The 19,915-nt window shown below is 46.2% G+C and overlaps 1 protein-coding gene across 3 annotated transcripts; it reads right to left on the bottom strand.

The window, feature by feature from the left end:
- Nucleotides 1–162: 162 nt before the first annotated feature.
- On the bottom strand, nucleotides 163–19,906 carry CG32333 (uncharacterized protein). 3 transcript variants are annotated; one of them, NM_001274317.1, is made up of 10 exons: nucleotides 19,568–19,906; nucleotides 12,050–12,212; nucleotides 10,752–11,074; nucleotides 7,624–7,930; nucleotides 5,834–5,863; nucleotides 5,389–5,576; nucleotides 2,404–5,332; nucleotides 2,133–2,344; nucleotides 1,824–2,064; nucleotides 163–1,769 (listed from the first exon to the last, which is right to left on the bottom strand). In NM_001274317.1, the coding sequence occupies exons 2-10, from the start codon at nucleotides 12,124–12,126 to the stop codon at nucleotides 1,577–1,579; spliced, it is 4,500 nt and encodes a 1,499-aa protein (NP_001261246.1). In that variant the 5' UTR covers nucleotides 12,127–12,212; nucleotides 19,568–19,906; the 3' UTR covers nucleotides 163–1,576. The 3 variants fall into 3 exon arrangements, with proteins under 3 accessions (NP_001261246.1, NP_728588.1, NP_001014555.1); NM_167865.3 differs by lacking the exon at nucleotides 5,834–5,863 and having other exon boundaries at nucleotides 1,480–1,769; nucleotides 19,684–19,906; NM_001014555.2 differs by lacking the exons at nucleotides 163–1,769; nucleotides 1,824–2,064; nucleotides 2,133–2,344; ... (1 more) ...; nucleotides 5,389–5,576; nucleotides 5,834–5,863 and having other exon boundaries at nucleotides 7,531–7,930; nucleotides 19,684–19,906.
- Between the last annotated feature and the right edge of the window lie 9 nt (nucleotides 19,907–19,915).

The raw sequence follows: 19,915 nt of genomic DNA, 5'->3' as shown, positions 1-19,915 counted from the left end.
AGCTGGTTCGCCGGCTTTAAGTAGCCGCCCATCGAATGGAACTAGTTCGCTTCGTACAAGGGGGATTTCCCTCTTTTGAATATAATTTTGATAAAAAAGAACGTAGTTCGCATATGACCTGTAAACCCACATACAATTAAAACACTATTCAGTTATGTTCCACTAAAATTGGATTTTAGCATATTTTATTCGTAAAGAAAATATTTAAACTGCAACTTAGGGAAATTTGCACAATTAGATCGAATACATGTAGTAAAATCGTGGTGTCCTAGGGAACATTTCAACACACATTCAATTCTTAGATGCACACAAACATTTTTAAAACCAGTTACACACGTATATCGACATAGCAAGTTGATAAAGTAGTAACATTTAGGACGGTTATACACGTAAAAAGAATGCATTTCTGGAAGGGTCGCTAATGGTAGTAGTTCACAACAGCAATTGGAAAAAGCTCAGAAAACACAGAGTTATGGCTTAGACTAGACTATAAATTTGCAAAGTTTTTTGTCCTAACTGCTCTACGCTACGTTACCGATCTTGTTCCCCAATGAAAAGTTTAAATCTGCAAACAAACCTTTGCATCGTCCAGCTCTCCTCGTAATTGACGATCCAATAATGCACTCAACTACTAACAACTCGACTAGTTCAACACTACCTCTACTTTATCTCTAGTTCTTCTAAATTTGTTCTCTCGTCTAGCAGTAAAAAGATTTGGAAAAAACCATTTTGTCTCTGTTTGTGTTTTGATTAGTCTTAAAAATTGCTAATACTATTTCGCTACTGTCATCAAAATGCAACCTTGCCTTGCCGTGCTCAACTACTATCGATAGTTTACGTATACTTAACATGATCGTTCTTGTTTTCGTTCACTTCCCATTTGCAATTCAACCGTTTCGAAAAAGTCTCGTGTATAGTTTTGAACTGGAATTTAACACTACTTATGATGTCTTTGGCTTTTGTTTTTGCTTTGTATGCGTTCAACTCTTACAGCTAACAATGTAATTATCTTTAACGCGTGTGTTTCAACATTATGCTGACTTTGGTTTTGGTTATAGGTTTTTGATTAAACATTCTTTGGTTTTTGATTTGTTCGTATCTGAGTGTATTCAATTCGCTACAAAAGAGTTGCATTTGTAAAAAATTCAAGTCTAACGATTTGCTTCAATAAATTCCTTGTTCCAATCGCTGATCAATTGGAATTATTTGGCTGATCTGATGACTGTGGTTCTTATTTTGTCTTCGAATTATGTATGAGTACCCTGTGTATTCAAAAGTTCGGCGTATAAAACAGAAAGTACAGCAAGTTAGAAATTGTAAGTTTCAAAAAGAATATGTCTTAACTTTCCATATATACAGTTATACAAACAAAACTCTTGACAAAACGAAGAAACAAAATGAAACATATGACTTTTAAACTATACAAACATGCTGTAATTAAATACTTATAAGAAAATAATCTTTTTTTTTTTTAATTTTATCAAATTGGTAGTTGAATCTTCCGACTGTGTTTAGTACTTGATTAATTCGCTAGGACTCTTCTAAAGACATTTCAGACATTTCTTCAGTGCCCTGGTTAACTGAAGTACTTCAGTCCTGCGATCAGCATAAACTTCTCAATAAACAACTCCGAGTCCAGGACAGCAATGTGCGCCGCTCGACCGATCAAAGTGTTGGCCGTGTGGGGCAGGGCATGGTGGACATCGAATCGGGCCAAAGTCAGTTCGGGCCTGGCCAAAATCGGAGCTATTATGTTGTGCACCATTTCCCTGAAAAGGAATCTTTATAGTCACGATTTTAACAAGGAGCCATTCCAATCGAACCTGTAAATGGTACCCAACGAGGAGCTATCCCTCATGGCAGCCTTGCAAAGCTCCAAGCGTGCCGAGTGCGCCGGAACATAGCGATCCTGGCTAGAACCACAGAGCAGGATGTTCTTGAAATGGTGCAGGGTGCTCCTCTGGCTCAGCCGGTACAGGAAACTGTTCCGCATATCGGTGGTATCTCGCATGCAGAGCTGCAGCAGTGATCCGGACTTCTTCCACTTCTGCATAAACCACATTCCTGCGAAAGGAGGCCCAACCCTGGGTTAATCACCACGCTTAAATGTATAAGAATGGGTATAGACTCACCCATGTTCACCAGCCCACTCGTATTATAGAGTGTTCCCAGGTGGGGTCCGGAGAGCGAGAGGAAGGTGTGCAGTCGCGGGAGCAAAGGCCTCATTTGTGGCCTAGCCAGAGCACTCCGCACAATTATCGTTCCCAGCGAATGGGCGACGAAGGAAATGCGAGCGGGATTAAGGGCGCAGCTATCGATATGGTAGAGTATCTCGGTAACCAGCCTAAATGATTTAAACAATGACATCAAATTTATATTGACTTCGAAGTGTATTTTGCTTACCGATCAGTCATGGTGTCAAAGTCCGAAAAGGTGTCTCCCTGGTTTCTCTCCGACATGAGGAACTCCAGATTGACACCGGGCAACCCCAGCTCCAGATAGGTGCGCACCAGTCGCAGATCCGCTGAGTTGCCATCCAGCCCGTGGACGCAGATGACCAGATGCATGCCGTTAGGCGAGAATGCGCGGTACTCGTCGCTGATGTAGAAGTATGGCAGTTCGGAGGCCAGCTGCACGTAGTCGGAATATATGCTGCCCTGGTACTTGATCTGCTTGCGGAACTCCTCGCGGTACTTCTCGAACTCCAGCAGGGAGATGCTGGGAGGAGCCTCCTGCACGGCGGAGGCCAATTGGCCCTTGCGCTTGTGCTTGGAGTTGGTATTGGAACCGTGGCCCTGCTTGTTCGTCCTCACCTGGCCATTGGAGTTCTCCTTGATCTCGTCCTGTTCGTGATCCAGACCATTCTCCAGAACATTACCATTAGCATTTATGGCGTGGGTCTTGCAATGGTGGTTAATCGAGTGATTAGGAAGGTTTTGGGGCCTCTTCAACTCCGCCAAGCTGTGGGACTTGAGCACAGGCTTGTTGCTGAAAATGGCCGGCGTGGAGATGGGACGCAGTGACTCGTAGATGTGATACACTGGATTATCAATGGCTCCAATGGGCTGGCGTTCCTTTAGGGGTGGTGGCAGATGGCAAGCGACAATCTTGGTCTTTCCCGTTGGGGGAAGTGCAGCAGCAGGAGGAGGAACTGGAGCTATGGGTGCTGCTGGAGCTGGCTCCGGTGGCGGATCACGGAACTCATCGGGTGGCGGCGGGGCCAGGACTAGCGCCAACTCCTGCTCTTGATCCTGGAACTGCTGGGGAGGTGGCAAGCACACTGCATCCAACGGTTGCATGTCCTTCAGACTTGTTATATCGAAATCCGACTTGGACTTCTCGCAGGCAGTCTTGTGGCGATTCCTCCTCGGAGGTGGTTCCATTTCCTCCACCTCCGTGGACTCCCCGTTGGGCAGATGTCGTAGTCTATCGAGCTGGTAACGGGAGCGCTCCCGTTTGATATTCACCGTCACCGAGGAGATCTTCTTGTGTACCTCAGTCTGTTGGCGGGCAGGAGTCCTGCTTTGACTGGAGGTCCCTGCCTGCCTTTTTCGGTTCTTGTGGGGGTGCTGCTGCTGAAGCTGCTGCTGTTCCAGGACCTTTTGTAGGCGTAACCTCAGCTGCTCGCCATTAAGGCGGGTCTCCATAGCCATGCCCATCCCCAAGTTGAGCTGGGTGTGCCTTTGCCGATTGGTCATACCCGTACTGGTGATGGTATCCGGACTGGAAATCGCCAGAGAGCTCCTCCGGCTGCTTACCCAGCCACTCTCCTCGCTCAGCGACGAAGTGGAGTTGCTCCTTTGCCGCCTCAACTGCGAGTCCGAATCGAATTCCGGTGGCGGAGCCAAGTTCGGCAGGGATTCACTGAAACCACTGGTGTTGGGATCACTGCTGGTGGTGTTGTTGTTGCTGGTTCCTTCCAAGCGGAAGGGAACACTGTTCGAGCTCAGCATCTGGAGCTTCTGCATCATGTCGCTCTCTGAGCTGCTGGACTCCTTCCGCAGTTGACCCTGCCTCAACATCTCCTTGATATCGGAAACCCTCACCCGGGCGATCTCCACGGCTCGAGGTATCTGCGAGGAACTGCTCCTCGGCATGGTGGTATGCTGACTCGGAGGAGGAGGTGGATAGGAGTTCCTCGGCGGAACCATCGACTTGGGCAGGGAGTTGTAACCATTGTTGCACTGTTGCTGCTGCTGAGGCACCGCCTGCTGCTGTTGCTTGGGAGGATTCAGCAGCTTGATCTCATGAAGGTAGTCGAATTTTCCATACCGCTGTCGAAACTCACATATGTTCCTCATCAGATCGTCCGCCTGGAGTCGGGGTAGAGTGTGGTTGTTGGTCGTGCTGACTGGATTTGTGGCTAGTCCCTCGCAGCCATCGAGTTGGTCCAGGGACTTGCTGTGACGTGCTGGCAAACTGGAATCCAGATCGAGATCCTCCAGCAAACCGGTCACCGAGTGTCGGGACAGATTGTGCCGCAGTGTGGGTGGGGCGACGGCTTCCGGAGCTGCTTCCTTGCTGGGAGCAATGGTGAGACTCGCCTGGAGCACTTCCCCGCCCAAAGCGAATCTCGGAGTGATCACACACTTGGCGTGCGGATGAGCCGGGCCCGAGCCATTGGTCTGCGGGTAATCGTAATCAAAGTGGCAGGCCAAACAGTCTTTGATGCCATTTAAGCTGCTGCTTGAGTGGGTCTTGTCCACCTTTTTCTTCTGAACGCCAACCACCGAGACTGCGTCCTCCAGCTGAGGATCACTGCCTGATCTCCTCCTGGCATAGGTGCTGTTTGTGGTCACGTAGCGATCTTCGAAGATCAGCGGCAGGGACGAGGCGTCACCATCGATGGGGGTGCAATGAACTGGAAGCGGCGGCAGGGATTGCAGATAGCGACTCCTCCTGGCCAGCTCCGCTATGGCCACGTATCCCTGGCAATGGCCGGGTGAGGGTGACCCATTGGTTTGGTCCGGACAACCAGCTGCTGCCGCATGCCGCGGTTGCTCCAGCACAAAGAAGCCCTCGGCGAACCTACGCACCCGGAGTATGTGGTGTTTCCTCGCCAGCAGGGTGTGCACTGCCGTCGAGGATCTGGAGGCCAGGAGGACCCTTCTCCACCAGAAAATGCTCTCCGCGCACAGTTGGGCTATGTCGGAGTTGGCCCGAATGGCGAAGTCCTCCTCCGCCTCGAGCTGCTTGGCCTGATCCAGTAGCAGTTGCAGTCGTTCTCCCGTGTCATTCTCCCTCAGAGGCGGTGATCCAATCTGGGAGTTTATGCTCGGAGGTAGCACTGTGCTGAACTCGTTAAGGGTGGCCTTCAGTTGCTCAATGGCACCTGGAAGATGAGAGATGTGACTTGACTTAATTTGCGGACTTAAGTAGAATCCATACCTAACAGCAAGCTGCAGATCTCGCGATGAATGGCTCTGGACTGGAGCAGCCTGCCCGCAGGACCTCCGCTGCACTTGGTCGTCCCACCGATCTGGGGTCCGAAGAACACCGCCTCCAAGGGTCCTGGCGAAGTGTTTCCCCTGCAGCTCAGTTTGCCCGCACTCCACGGCTTCGAACTGCGAGGGGCACTAAAAAATAATGAAAAGGCCATAAAAGACCTCGATCAAATCCTTCACTTCCTTCGCAACATCAACTTCATATCTACCATATAAGAGTACACATAAAAGAAGAGATGTGGACAGGGACGGACGGACGGATACGGATACATAAAGCAGGCTCTTCTGGCCACAGAAACTACACCAACTACGTGATCCGAGCGGATTGAAGTACGGAATTTACACAATTACGGAGATCTAGTTGTGATGGAGTTATGATGGGCTCTTACCAGAATTTCATGTACGAGAACACGCTTTTCCTGCAACCGCAACCGCAGTTTTCATTGTCGTATTGGTCGGGTTTTGATCCGTTTTTTTTTTTTAGGTGATATTGGTATGGATTATGTGTTTGGGTTTATTTCGATATCGTTGACGCACATAAATGAGATAAATGGATCGCAGGTTATAGAAAATGATAAACGGTTCAATTACAACTGCAACTTATTGTCAGGAAAACAAGGATGTTCGCCACACAACCTGCGTTGATATCTTATTAGTTTGTACAATATATACAAATATAGTAACGAAAGAATAAATCAACTAGCTATAGAGTGCAAAAAGAGGGCATACATACATTTAATGAAATCAAATTGTGAAATAATAATAAACATCTATCTAAATTCCATTGTATGTAATCAATGGAAGCCAAGGAAATAAAAAAATAGAATTGGACGAATGGGAAATAATTCTAAGATTTAATCCTTAGTTCAAGAGCTTAAAATTGTAATAACACCACTACTTCGAAGAATTTAATCCCAAGCTCTTTAAAGTTTCGCCGCCGAAAATCCGCTGGTAAGCCAATCCGACTGTGGGCATGATTGGACCTCAGCTTGTCGAGATAATCAGGCAATTTACGGCGCTGCTCACGAGGACGAAGGCTGGGGGAGTGGCGGCGACTGGTGGTAATCAGGATGAGTATGCCGCATCGGGGCAAAGGCCAAGGTCAACAAGGAATTCCAGAGTCGAATGAGATGATATTTTATTCATACGAGAGATAGATGGAGGCACTACGCCGCCTGAGCAAATTTCAAATTCCGTTTCATATTGTGTTTGCCAAAGGATTCGTTTCGAGCGAGGACCTCAAAATGGTGCTCCTGGTTGGAAAAATAGCAGAGGATTTGCACTCGAAAATTGCCGACAACTTTTAGCAATATAAAACAGATTAAGGAATTACTCACTGAAAAGAAGGCAAACTTTGTCAAGGATAATAAGAGGGAAATACTGGCGGATGGCACATGGCGCACGGATACAACTTTTGCCGAATCAAACGGCGTAAAAATTGACTCCGCCGTTGCACTCCGCCAGGGATGCGGCCACGCCCCCTCGGATTGTGCCACGCCTCCGCATCTTGTTAGCCGCGCAAGTTTCGTGTTGTGTACTTTTTCCCAGCAACTTTTCCCGGACTGGGACAGGAGCCAAAGGACAATTGCATTGCGAGAGTCATTAAAATTTATGCCTCGACATTTTTTGTATCCTCTCCCTTTTGTGTGAACAGTGGGCGGAAAATGAGGCACTGCGTCCTGCGGAGTCTGTGTGCAATTTTAATGAGTTGGAAATGATTTGTGCGGGTAACTGGCCGCCAGTTGCCTACGAAGCTCCCACGCCCCTCTATCCTTCTGCTCAAGCTGATGCTGCAGTCCCCACGCAACAGGACACGATAAAAAAAGGGGGAACTGCCACGCCCACTGACCCGTGCCGCCCATGCGGCGGGTTCAATTTACTGTGAAAAATATGACTGTATCAACGGTGACATTAGAGATCATGTTGTCATCTTCACTTTGCATCTCCTGCAACGAATGACACTTGAACCCATGACTACACTGCGAAAAATCATTGCCTTTCAATCCTTTGAAGTTTTAACTTAAGTATGTGCATCTGTGAGCAACCGAAAGTGATTAAGAACTGTTTAAAGAAAACATCAGTAAATCTACCCATCACTTTTATTACTTTTAGTAGTTCCATGTTTTATGTTAATATCCCATCTTTTTTTCCGGTGCACCTCGAGCACACCACTACTCACTTGATATACGGCTGATGAAGGGCCACGAGGCTGGCGTGGATGCCCACACTGATGGCCGCCAGATGGAAGTAGTCGAACAGCACAGGCAGATGGTAGTGAAGGCCACGTCCCGGATGAAAGTTCAGCTGCAGGTTCCTGGTGGAGGCCAGTGTCAGGGCAGAGCTGGCGGGTCCGGAGAAGCTGCCCATCCCACTGCCGCCTCCATTGCCGTTCAGGCTGCTCGACCCGTTCTGCTCCCCGAACCAGAGCTCCAACTGCAGCGAAAACTCGGCTCGTTCGATGGACTCCTTCAGGTGACGACTGTCAACTGCAAAAAATGGAGAGGAATGATGAGAAGAGCGGGAAAAAAGTGAGTATCCGTCTTGAGGTTGAGTGAACTGCAAATCCCCGGGATAAATGCGGCAGAAAATCCAGCATGCAAACATCCTGCATACCCCATGCCCCTCCGAAATCCCTTCTATTTCAATTCCGTCTTGACTTATTTGTTTTTCTATTGATTTTCGTTTAGTTCGAAATAGTGGCAAGCGGGTGGCAAGTGGGTGGTGGTTCGGGATAGGTCGGTCTGCCACCACCCATCACCCACAGGCAAAATGGGTTAAAGTACATGTAGTTGTGCTGCGACAAAGACAAATCAAAATTCTGCGAAGACCGCAAATCGTTGGCCGGAAACCGAGTGAATCGATGACTCAGGAAAATGTTGTCCTAGTTGTGTTTGGGAACTCAATCAATTAGTTTCCATTGCCGATTCAAGCAGATGTTCCAGTGTTAAATATGGATGGATTTAAATGTTTGATTGTGAGAAAGTTAGGGCAACTTAACTTAAGGTGTGGATTTTAAATTCTAGACCCATTGGGACATCATCTGGATGGGGTTTCCCTTTTTGGATGTTCAACAAGTGAGTCGAATCGAATCACAGACTCTCACCTTTCTTTGTATATTCATCCATACAGGCTATTATTCTACCTGCCACACCATAATAATAACCATCAGAGTTGCGCTCCTCCCTTTGAAGGGTCCATCTAACCCATGGCTACCTTTAGGTCCGTAAGCCCCACCCACGTCGTTTCCGAGCCGAAAATGTTAATCAAATTCAATTTGCTCCACATGTCGATGGTGGTTTATGGGGCTCCCACTTAGGATGCCAGCAGCCTGCTCCTCCGTGGGACCATAAAATTCATTTGTTTTCATAAAATAAGGATTTACTTATGGCGAAAGGCAATAAAACGAGCGGAGAGTAGCCAGATCTCTTTGGCGTGTTGAGATTTTTGCTGGCTTCTCCGCTGCATCACTCATCCGCCATGTGGTCCGTGGTGACAATTGCTTTTGGCTGGAATAATTTAAATGCTGAGGGCTTCACAAGGGTCTCCTCTCCGCCGCTCGACACAGTTTATTTTATTGTCTGCGGTGCAGTAACCCACTGTACGAACTATACGAAAGATAAATTGCACAGTTAGGAAGAGCGGAAGAACGGAAAAGCGGGAAAGCGGGAAAGCGGAAAACCGGAAGGGGGAAAGCCCAACAACAATCACTCACACACATGCGAGGAGGCATCCACAACAGACTGCGAGCTGTCAACTGAAAAGTTACTTTTGTTGGTGGCTCTTTCTAGATTCCCCGCACTTTGCTTTGGGAAACTTGTCCAAATGAATTAATCACTTTGCTCGGCAGCCAAGTGGATGATGTTTCTATTGTTGTCGAAGGATGCGATGGCGGGAAAAATAAAAGGCAACAGCTACAAGGATGCGGATAAGGTTCCTGGGCTTAGGCGTCCGTCAAGTGCTCATCGCCATTCTGGCACTTCAACACCTTGAAATCTTTGGCGCTCTTTTATTTCCTCACACAATACCCATAAATATGCGAATAAAAATATCTCTTTATATATTTATCCAACATTTCCATTTGCCGCCGACGCGTGTGTACATATTTCCATGGTCTTTTCCGCATTTTCCGCCTTCCCAGCATCGCACTCTCCGCATCATGTGGAAATTTACTTTCAATTTGCCCATTTTTCTCTTATGTTTTTGCGCCGTTAAGTTTTTATGCCGCTTTTATTGGGTTTTATGGTGCGGTTACCATGTACACAAAATATTATTAAAATTGGATTATTTTATAAACGCACACTTAAGTGCACACACAATGTGAACATAATGTATATAATATACACATATGTATACCATGCCTTTTGTGCCTGAAACCTAATTCGTTTTTATAGGTCACTCTCTAGTCCATCATCCACTTCTTGTAATGCATAACTAAATTGTTTACTTTAGATTTCTTAAACTTGGCCGTCTGTCTTTCGTTCGGCGTCTTGTTTTTCTTTTAATAATGTAAACTGGGTCATGGTGTGGGCCAAGTTTTTCCTTTGCTGGCCGAGAATTTGCCAAAAAGGAGTTTCCCAACTTGCCGTAATTGCATTGCAGCCAGGGCAGCAAAAATCCTTTTAGCTGCAGTCAGCAATAAATGCAATTAGGTGGAAAGGAAGTTTCCGAACCGAAGTTTTTCCGTGTCCTGCCAATACGTCTTTGGCATCTGTCCCGTGTGGTCAGCAGCTCCATTGCCGATCCCCAGGGCTCCAAACTTTCGCAACTTTGGACCGCTCTCTGACAATTTGATTTATATTTCCAATCGAACAATAAACTCATTTCGACTCCGAAAGTTTCGCTGTCCGCTGGCTGGTCGAGTGATTTGGTGTCTGGTTACCCGCGCTGGGGCTTTTCCCCGGATTCCCATCAAAAGGCCACCAATGCGGCAACCGGGAATTCCCGGCATTCTTGCCACTCGCCAAAGTGCACATTTCTAGCCCAGTCCGTTTGGCAAATGTTCGTGACACTAACTTAATTTAATTTGGAATGTTTAAAGCAATTCAATAGATTCTGTAAATTATATTCTTCTCTTTTTTTGAGAGCATATAATTAATAGAGTAGAATTAGTCACTCTTGCAACAAACTTAGCAATGCCAACATTGCGGAAGAACGCGATGCCTTTTCGCATTCTTGGCAAGAGGCACTCGAAAGTGCAATTTATGCGGCAGCCTACTTGGCCCATGGCCACACTCTTAAAAAACAGGGGTTAAGAACCTTTTACCAAAACATTGATTTATCACACATGATTTTTCCGAGTGCACTCACCTAGCAGATGGCTCCTGAAGTGGATGATGTCGCGCAGCGGAACCTCCTCGTTGCGGTAGAGTATCTGGAAGATGCGCGAGGCGCCGCTGCCGTTGATAACGGAGGCGGATGAGCAGCTGCCCCCCGGCGGTGATTCGTGGAGGCGTGGCACTTCCCCCGGCGACAGCTCCCCCCTCTCGCTATCGCTGCTGCCGTGGTCGGTGGCGTTGGCCCCGTTGGCATGTCCGTTCTGTTTTCCGGGTCCACTGGCTTCCGGAATGCTCGTCTCCACCTGCACAAGTAGGCGGGGTGAAACACGCAGGCCACAGCGCACCTGGTAGAGTCTGTGGATGACGGAAGGGGTAAGGTGGGCGGATTAATTAAATTCGCTTTATCAATAGGGAACAGTTGTAATTTATATTACTCTTGTTTAAAGGTATATATTCCCCCCCAAGATATCGAATTTCTCCCTCAATGCACTTGCTGTCGAAAAATTTCAAGATCAGGAGTCCTCGATTCCCAGCAGATTTGGGGGCCACTGACACTCTGGTCGTCAGCAGCTTCATTTGCAGTGACAAGCGAACAAAGGGAAATCCGAGGAAAACAGACACAGAAATCGGCCCAAACAAAATGCTTTGTTTTTCTTTTCATTTCGTGTTCTATACTTTTTTTTTCATTCGTTTGTTTCTTCAAGAGCAGCAGCAACAAATTGAAATCCCATAAACACTTGGCTGACAATTAGTGAGTGCTACGGTCACTATGTGTATGTACACATGTCTGCGCAGCCCACTATGCCCCTTTTTTTTACTGCCTCTTGATTGGTTGGTTGGTGGGGCACTCTTTGTTTGCTTATTGCACTGCATTTCATTTTGTTTGTCCGACACTTCAAAGGTCCGTGTTACGTGCTCGGCAAATTGGAGAAAAATTAACAATTTTATTTGAAATATTTTGTGCCAACAGTGGGTGGCGTTTGTGAAATGCCACTATTGGCCCGCATTTCTTAACTGTTTGCGAACTAGTAATCACGAAGTGCAAATCATCGTTGGCAATCTGCACACACACACCAAGGCACTAATTGCAGGAAGCCAATTCGGAAGGGTTTAATGATCTTATGGCAAATGTAACTTTTATTCGACGGTGACAAATGTAGATTGGGATAAACTTTAAATGGAAAAGTTGGAGCTTCTCTAAGTTTGACTAACGCGTTTTCCAGCTAATCCATCAATTTTCACGGCGTTCTTTGGAAACTTTTCTGGCATTTTGGATTAATACATCACCGAGTTTGAGTGCTTTTAAACTCGAACTGAGGACAGACTCACCCGCGCTGAAACAAATCCACATTGAAGAACTTGTGCAGCTCCACGACGAATTCAATGGTGGCCTGTAGGTCACCCATGGTGCCCCGATTCCTTGACCGCCCAAAGGGGATTCCCCTCCTTGTGGTCGTCTCAAGTTGTCAGCAAGTTCATTGGCTCCTCGTCGCTGGAAGGAAAGAGAGATAAGTTTTTACTTTTATTTATGGTATATGATTTTTGGCTCCAACTGCCAGCGCCCACGGAAAAGCGGAAAATGCATCCAAGTTGCCAAGTTCGATTGCCGTGCTCTCGATACATTTATTGGCAACTATTGACAGCTTGGCCAATTGATTGCCCCGTAATTGTGCGCGGAAACTGTGCCAAGTGGGCGACGCTTGCCCAGCGCTTTATTGCTTTTGTAGCGCGGGTGTTGGGTACAGAGAACAAAAATAGGATGGTATTACATTTTACATGGCATTCTTTAAAGTAAATTAAATTTTTAGCCAGATAAAAGACTTTCAGGGCATTTTTCATAAAAGCTCGAATTAACTTTCAATTTAAAGTCGTCTGCAGTATTAAACGGCATTAGTTCGATGGTACAAAGGCGTTTTGTTAGCCAAGAGATGAACGTGGGAGGACAGCCATTCTTATGGTTTTTCCCTTTGTGTAGCTGGGTGTGTGTGTGTGTGTGCCTACGTGTGCTTGTGTGCTCTGAGGTTAGCGGGTCAGCCACAAAAACAACAACAACAACGCAGTGGGCCAGAAGGAGGGAAGCCCCGCCACGATGTCAGTCGAATGGGGCCAAAAGCGAAAGGAAGACAGCAACAACGACGACAACTTTTAATCGCCCAAACAACAAAAGCTCCTTTCCTTCCACTCCCTCGCGGCGGGAAACGAGAGGGAAAGTGGGAAAGTCAGTCAGTCAGTCAGTCAGTCAGTCGCCAGCGACAACCGCGCCTACAATAACATTAACGTGCTGCAGTTAATGCCACCCCGCCGCTTTTCCGCCCACTTTCGGGTGACCTCGCTTGTTGACACAATGGAAGCACAGCAAGGAGAGCTGCTTCTGCTTTTGCTCTGCTTTTGCTGATGAAAGAGTTCTGTGCTCCGTGTGGACTTTTAAGGCTGGCCTGGTAAGGAGAACATGTCTGCTCCCACCCCCCTTGGAATCATATCCCTGCGCCGGCTGTCTGTTGTTCGCCTCATTGTCAATGTGGGTTAACCTAAGTGAGCCAAGAGGTGGGCGGTGTGGGTGGCGAATTACACTACGAAACACGGCATTTTGGTAAGTCTTGCCAACTTGATAAATTGGTAGTAATTTACATATCCATTGGAAAGTATTTCATCTTACAGGTCTAAATGGGAAAAATATAATGCCGTAGCTAGTCAGTTTTATATTTTAAAAGGCAGTCCTTGTTATTATCCTTCCAGTTCGTCTTTCAGTTTCCCGAGCTTAAGTTATCAGATAAGACGCAGACTTATAGTTTCCGACCGCACTGTCCGCCTGCTGCAGATCGGCGAGTGAAAGTGATGATGCCATTTGTTGGCAAAGTCCTTAAAACTCCGTCGCTGGAATCCTTGGGGCCCAGCCCCATCATCCCCGTTTTATCCCATGATGAATGGGCAAATGTTGTCGCTACATTTTGACTTACTTTGTCATTAAGTGAGCGCCCCGCCCAATTCCCTTTTCGCTTGACAAATATTTGTGTTCATGAATTTGAAATGCTCTACGAGGCTTCGGCTCTTGGAAATTAAAAGCAAATTTGTTTGCTAGTTTTTTGCCCACGCAAACATGCAAGCGTTTCGAACATTACGTATACGCCGCGCTGTCTGAGCGAGTTTAACAAAAAATGCAAAAGGAAACTGGGTCAACGCTAAAGTTCACGCAAAAAACGAATTGTGAATAAAGTGCCACAATGCGTCCACAAAGACTGCGAAATTTTTGGTTTGGTACAAAACGCGAAGCGGAAACTTTTAAAAGCTCAACGAAAACACATTTGCGCAGTAGAAGGAGTGGCAAACGGAAAATGGGATTTCAGTGGATTAACAATGGCAAAGCCAAACTATAATGTGCATTTTTAGGCCAACTTCGAAGGCCACAAGGACGAAATGCATTTATCAAGTTTATAATTGAAAACTGAAAACTGTCATAGAACTGCATGAAGAACCGAATGGAAAAGTTTCCGAATCAAAGACGGTGCGGAAATTTGCACAACTATAGACATAAACAAAATGAGCTGTGAACTATTTAATTTCGGTATAAAAACCACCAAGAGTACGCCATAAAAATAAAGCTACAAAAGCCACTTGAGTCACTTATCGAAACAAAAGGCGGGCGAGCAAACAAAGGCTCAAATACCCAAACATAAGCGCAGCATTTCCGATAGTCCAACCTCAAGTCGCACACTGATAAAAAAAATGGGTAGTGATTAAGGGTAATCATAGTAAATTATGCTCCGGATGAGTACGCGGTGAGGGTAGGAATTGTATCACAATCGCTTCATTATCACTTCCTAATTTCTGTCAGTGCAGCCGAGGCTAAGCCGTCGATGACAACGGCCACATAAACGGGAGAAATCAAATCGTTCGTGCTTATCATCGTAATGATTATCCCTAATGTCCCGACCAGGACGAAGAAAGGACTTCCGCGCGACTTCGGAAATGAGAAAGGAGATGGCCGATGGCCGATGGTCGCATCTCACAGAGCAAGCCCACTTTGGGCCAACTTCGGCTGGCGTTACGTGTGTCCTGAATCATCTTCGTCTGGCCAGAGTCCAAATGGCAGGAAAAATGGGGAGAACCGAGAACTAAGGGCCGTCAATGGCAGACAAACGAGGGTTGGTGGTCTCCTTCCCTCCCCTTCCAGATGAAGATAAGTTGGTGACCCCGACACGTCCTGCTTTTTTACGTCTTACGTCCCCCGTTCCCTGCGGCGCTCCACTTGTTTTGTTAAATACTATGCCAAAGTGTACATATATAGGCAACGCACACACATAAAAATCGTGGCGTGTGAATGTGTTAATGTCTAAGGTCGTCGTGGCCTGTTGATGAATGGAAAACAGAAGCTTTCATGTTCATATTTCAATTTAATGCCACAGGATGGTAACATTTCCTCTTCCGTTTTGTTTCGTTTTGGTTCTTTCCCTTTTTATTTTCGGCAGCGTTCAAGGCCGAAAATTCAATTAATTTCCTCTTCTTCAGGCCCAACATTATGATTTTGAAAAATTAATTAAAATATTTTGTGCAGCTTTAAGCTGCTCGGATCAAAACGATTGGGTTGCCCAGCACGACCAGAGGTCCTTAAAAAATGAATAGCTTCTTTCGAGCGGCTCAGTTTCGTTCATTAACGATTTATGTTGCCTACTTGCCAGCGCCAACCTTCAAAACTTCGAAACCAAGCAAATTGTGTTTATTTAACTTCTGGGCAGCAGCACCATGTTTATCGCATGTAATTTGAAACTCCGAAACGAACATTTTTTGTGATTGTTATCCTGCTTGCCCCGAAACACAGCAGCCCCTTAATTTGGTCGTCCGGCAACTTTTTGGCCACCTTCATCCCGATCCCATGACAACTTCTTTTGCCGCCAGACTGAGCCGGAAATAGGCAATTCCATATCAGACAATTTCGACGACCGATTCGTTTGCCTCCACATCGCCGAAACATGTGTTTTTCCATTAAATTATTCATCAACTCGGAAAGTTAAGCAGCCTGGTCGCCAGCTCGGTCCGCCCCATCTGCCCAGGAATCTCGTAAAAAATGCCCCCGAGTGCCGACTTCGTCGCCGTCCATGAGCATGAAAATTATTTACCCTGGCCTCCAAACTCTTTTCCCGTCTATTGTGCACAATGAGTGAGGGTAAATGGCGTACGGACTAGTAGTTACCCTGTATAACTAACAATTTGTAAGGTTTTTCGCATCTATCATGGAATGATGTTGGCATCTAATGATGCTGAATATAAACATACTTAACCACTGCTGATAATCATACTCAACTGCTGAGGAATTCGCGTATACTTAAAACATTAGAACTGATATACCTTTGTATGCACAGGGAAGGCATAAGAAATTGCCAACAGTTGCAGCTGACGGCGGCTACAAAAGGGCAGGGGTGGCGTGGTATCTTGGCCAAGTGCATCGCGTGCCGAGGAAAAAGCCAGGGGCGATCGGGCGGGCCACTTGCACACGTTCACGTGTCGAGGCCCAAATGGGTTTGGGCCAAGTTGGCGGGGGCACAATAAAGGGCGAGCCGAACAACTCAAGTGCGCAGCCAACAATAACAAAGGAACAAGACCTCAAGCCGATGAAAGTTAGGAAAAGCCTGGGAAACATTGCCTGGGGCGAGTAAAAAGCAAGGCAAGTGCTGGTGGCAAGGAGTGGTCAACATCTCACAGTCGCACAGTCTCACATTACACGTGGCCACGTTGCAGCGGAAAATGGGTGGAAAGCGATTGAAACGTCTGGCGGGGAAAATCTTGTGGCGCATCAAATGGAATTGAAGTGAAAAAAGCACGAACCAATGAAAGATTGCACAGAGGCTCAGAAGAGCTTTGCGAAATGGAATGGAAGTGGAAAATGGAAAAGCAAATGAAAAAGATCCAGAAAATGCAGAGGATCCAAGAAAGATGCCTAACTTAAAGATGGCTACTACTACCTACTAAAGGTAAGTTCGATGCACTTCAAGTTTTAAAACACGATATTAGGTTTAATAGATCTAATTCTTAAAGAAAAGAGTCAGTTAGATATGGAATAATAATAATACTTATTACTCATTAAAATTAATAGATCTGGGAAATAAAGGGAAGCTAGAAATTTCCAATTTAGCGCATAATATTTATAAGCAATAGCATAGAATTTCTCTAGCCTGGAATAATTAAATGAATTAATTTATTTATCAAGCCACGAAGGCACCTCTGCAACCGGCGGGCTACAACATAATTTGCTCAACTTTCTGCAGCATTTCCGAGCATACATGATGCATGGCGTCAGCCCCGCCCACCGGATGACTTAATTATATGCACCGAGCAGCCACATCCACGTCCACATCCGCTGGCTCCCATTTATGAAGGACCCTTCCCACTTGGTTAGCTCCAACAAAGCTCAACGAGTTGAGCATTGTGTAGAGCGAGCGGAGCACCTAAAGGACCTGCGGGCTCTGGACTCCCTAATGAAAATGCAAACTTGAATTGGCAGCAGACCGAATCGGAGCAGGAGCAGGAGAAGAAGCATGACATCCGGATGCGGATCCTCCACGGGTTGGGGCGTGGAAAAATTGAATTGAGCCTTTTTATGCGACCCGGCTGGCGATGGATGGGGATCCTGGAGACGGAACAGGATATTTCATTACATTTAAGCATGCATGGCTGAATAGAAGGATTCGGAGTGAGTTTTCGGTGGTGGCAAGGGTACTCGGAAAGGGTAACGCCCACGTGGAAAAATGGCAACATTGTTGAAATGTGCAAATATTGGCTCAAGTGACGGCAATAAAAGAGTCAACCCCGGCAAGTCGCTTGTCCTTTCCAACAGCCCTCGAGTACCTGAGGGTTATCCTTTTTATATGCTACCTGGTAATCGCAGGACATTGGGCATATAGGAATGATTAATCATAATGCATATAGAAATGGTAAAAAAATACTGTTAAAGCAAGAGATGTTATCTAGTCTTATCTATATATTGGTTCAATTCCCAAGCCATCAGCCATCACATCACCTGGCATTTCATCAATTGATGTCCCTTTAGTGTTTTCCCAATTTTAACCCCAAAAGCTCACGATTGTCGACAGCAATTTCAATTTCCCCATGATTGACAGCCCGAAGTCCGCCCCCTTTTTGCATAATTGCATAGTCGGCCGGGCAATATCGGAGTATTTCAGTGTGCACATAAATATATTTGGCATATATATATGTATATGTATGTGTTCCAGAGCAGCCATGTCATAGATCTGGCTAGGAGTAGGGCCTTAACCCCTGTGTCTCCCACAGCCTCATCTGTCTACTGCGGTTTGGGTTCTCGGTTCGCTTCGGTTCAGCTCAGTTAAGTTCAGTTCAGTTCAGTTGGGTTGAGTTGCGTTATGTTGTGCGGGGTGTTTTTGTGTTATGCGGCAGTTAACTGTGTCGTGACATGTGGCAAGCATAAAAGAACCGTAAAATGTCATGTTTGTTGGCGGCCAAAACATGACGTGAAGTGGTCGAGATGGAGCGGAATACTCGAAAGCACTGGCACTACGCTGACATGTGACTCACGCATTTGGCCAGAGCTCCTTCTATTGGATGGGGAGCTGTTGGTGCTCAGCTAGGTGGTCGTGTCAACACATGGCCAAATAACATTGGGCACGCGGCAAGGAAACCGGAGAGCCACGGGAAACATCGTCGGCGGTAAGGAGTTTTTAATAAAGTCGCAACGCGAATCGAGTTGAGTTAGTCATGCCAAGTTACAATAAATAAATCGATTTTTATTTGGTTCAGAATGGTTAAATAGAACGATTGCAAGAAGCTTGATATATAGGAGTTATGTGACACAACTTGGAGCTCGCTTTAGAAAGTTAAAGTTATCTATAAGGATACCTAAAAGTGTGCGGCTATAGAATAAATAGTATAGCAGACTCTTAGACACCTTAATGAGTTATTATACTTTTTTAGCATCTGGTTAGGTTAGGTATCATATCAGATCCATATTAACCATCAAATCGTAGCAATAACTTAAACTTTGTAGCACAGTGTCGCCCGCATTGTGGGACCCCATTTTGTCCTCTTTGTTGACCATCAAATTTGGGTGCAAATGTCCTGTTTCGAACCATCCGAATTCGTTTTAATTAAATGCATCATAAATTCTCGCACATTTCAGGCTGTCACTGAAACGAGATTCCCTCGAATCGCACTTGTCACTCAGTTTTGAACACTTTTCCATTCCATTCCGAGAATTCACTTTTCTCTCTGGGCGCTCGTTGGTTTTCTTTTTTTTTTATGATTTGCTGGCGGGGGTTTTGCCCTACAATCGGCGTTGCCGATTTTTTGTCGCTCATTTTTGTGTGGCCATGAAAAGCGGAAATTTATTTATATATTTTTGCGTTTGCTCTGCGGCGCTTTGCGTATGAAATGTTTTTGCAATTTAAAAATAATTAACCCAGCGAAAAGTTGTTTGCCCAAAGAACGGTATGTGAATGCAGGAATACTCGTATAATGTGTTGTGGGCCGGTTTAAAAATATCAAGTAATTTTTGGGCAATTAGCAGTTCGAGAACTAAACTTATTCGGGTTTCGATCAAAACTTTGCTGGGCTCCAAAGTCCTTTTTTGGGGCTCTCGTTTCAGCTTTCGCCCGGAGTAAAAATATCCACCAAGCGGAATGGGAACTCAAAAAGTGGCGTCCCTTTCGATGGCCCCAAAAATTTAGGTGCAGCAGAGTGGGGCCATTGAATTAATTAGGCTGCGACAACGAGGAGCACTTTAAGCGGGGGCGGTCAAGTGGTGGGAGTGGCAGCCACCCCACCGCACCCCCTTAAGCCTGGCATTTTGCCCTAATTTTACTTTCTGCCATCAGGACGCACACTTGGGCTTCTGGGTTACGGGGAGCCAGGCAGCCAGGGAGTCAGGAAGCCAGCCGAAGAGACAATCGCTCTCTCTCTTTTATCTTCGAGCCATCACGATGTCATAATTTACGCACTTCTTCAGCGGATCCGGATTACTTGCACACAGCCATTGCCCCGCTTTCCTTTTTCCGGCTAATGAAATTAGAGTGCAGAAGAAGCCGAAAAATAAACCGAAAAACCGCACAAAACCGAACGTTACAACGAGCGCAACTATTGTGGGATTTTCTTTTCCGGCGTGCTCGACAATTTCCACCGCCAAACGCACGTCCGCACCGGGAAAATGTCTACAGCGAACTGAAGCGGAGA

The sequence above is a fragment of the Drosophila melanogaster genome, chromosome 3L (assembly GCF_000001215.4).
Source record: "Drosophila melanogaster chromosome 3L".
Taxonomy (NCBI): domain Eukaryota; kingdom Metazoa; phylum Arthropoda; class Insecta; order Diptera; family Drosophilidae; genus Drosophila; species Drosophila melanogaster.
This window is presented reverse-complemented; position numbering and strand designations above follow the sequence as displayed.

What these genes read in the sequence shown, in the direction of transcription:
- CG32333 (NM_001274317.1), bottom strand. Translation starts at nt 12,126, where the DNA reads ATGGGTGACCTACAGGCCACCATTGAATTCGTCGTGGAGCTGCACAAG. An exon ending in TTCTCGTACATGAAATTCTG is followed by an intron (nt 5,577 to 5,833) that starts GTAAGAGCCCAT and finishes ATTATTTTTTAG; the next exon opens with TGCCCCTCGCAGTTCGAAGC. An exon ending in TCGTTGGGTACCATTTACAG is followed by an intron (nt 1,770 to 1,823) that starts GTTCGATTGGAA and finishes ATTCCTTTTCAG; the next exon opens with GGAAATGGTGCACAACATAA.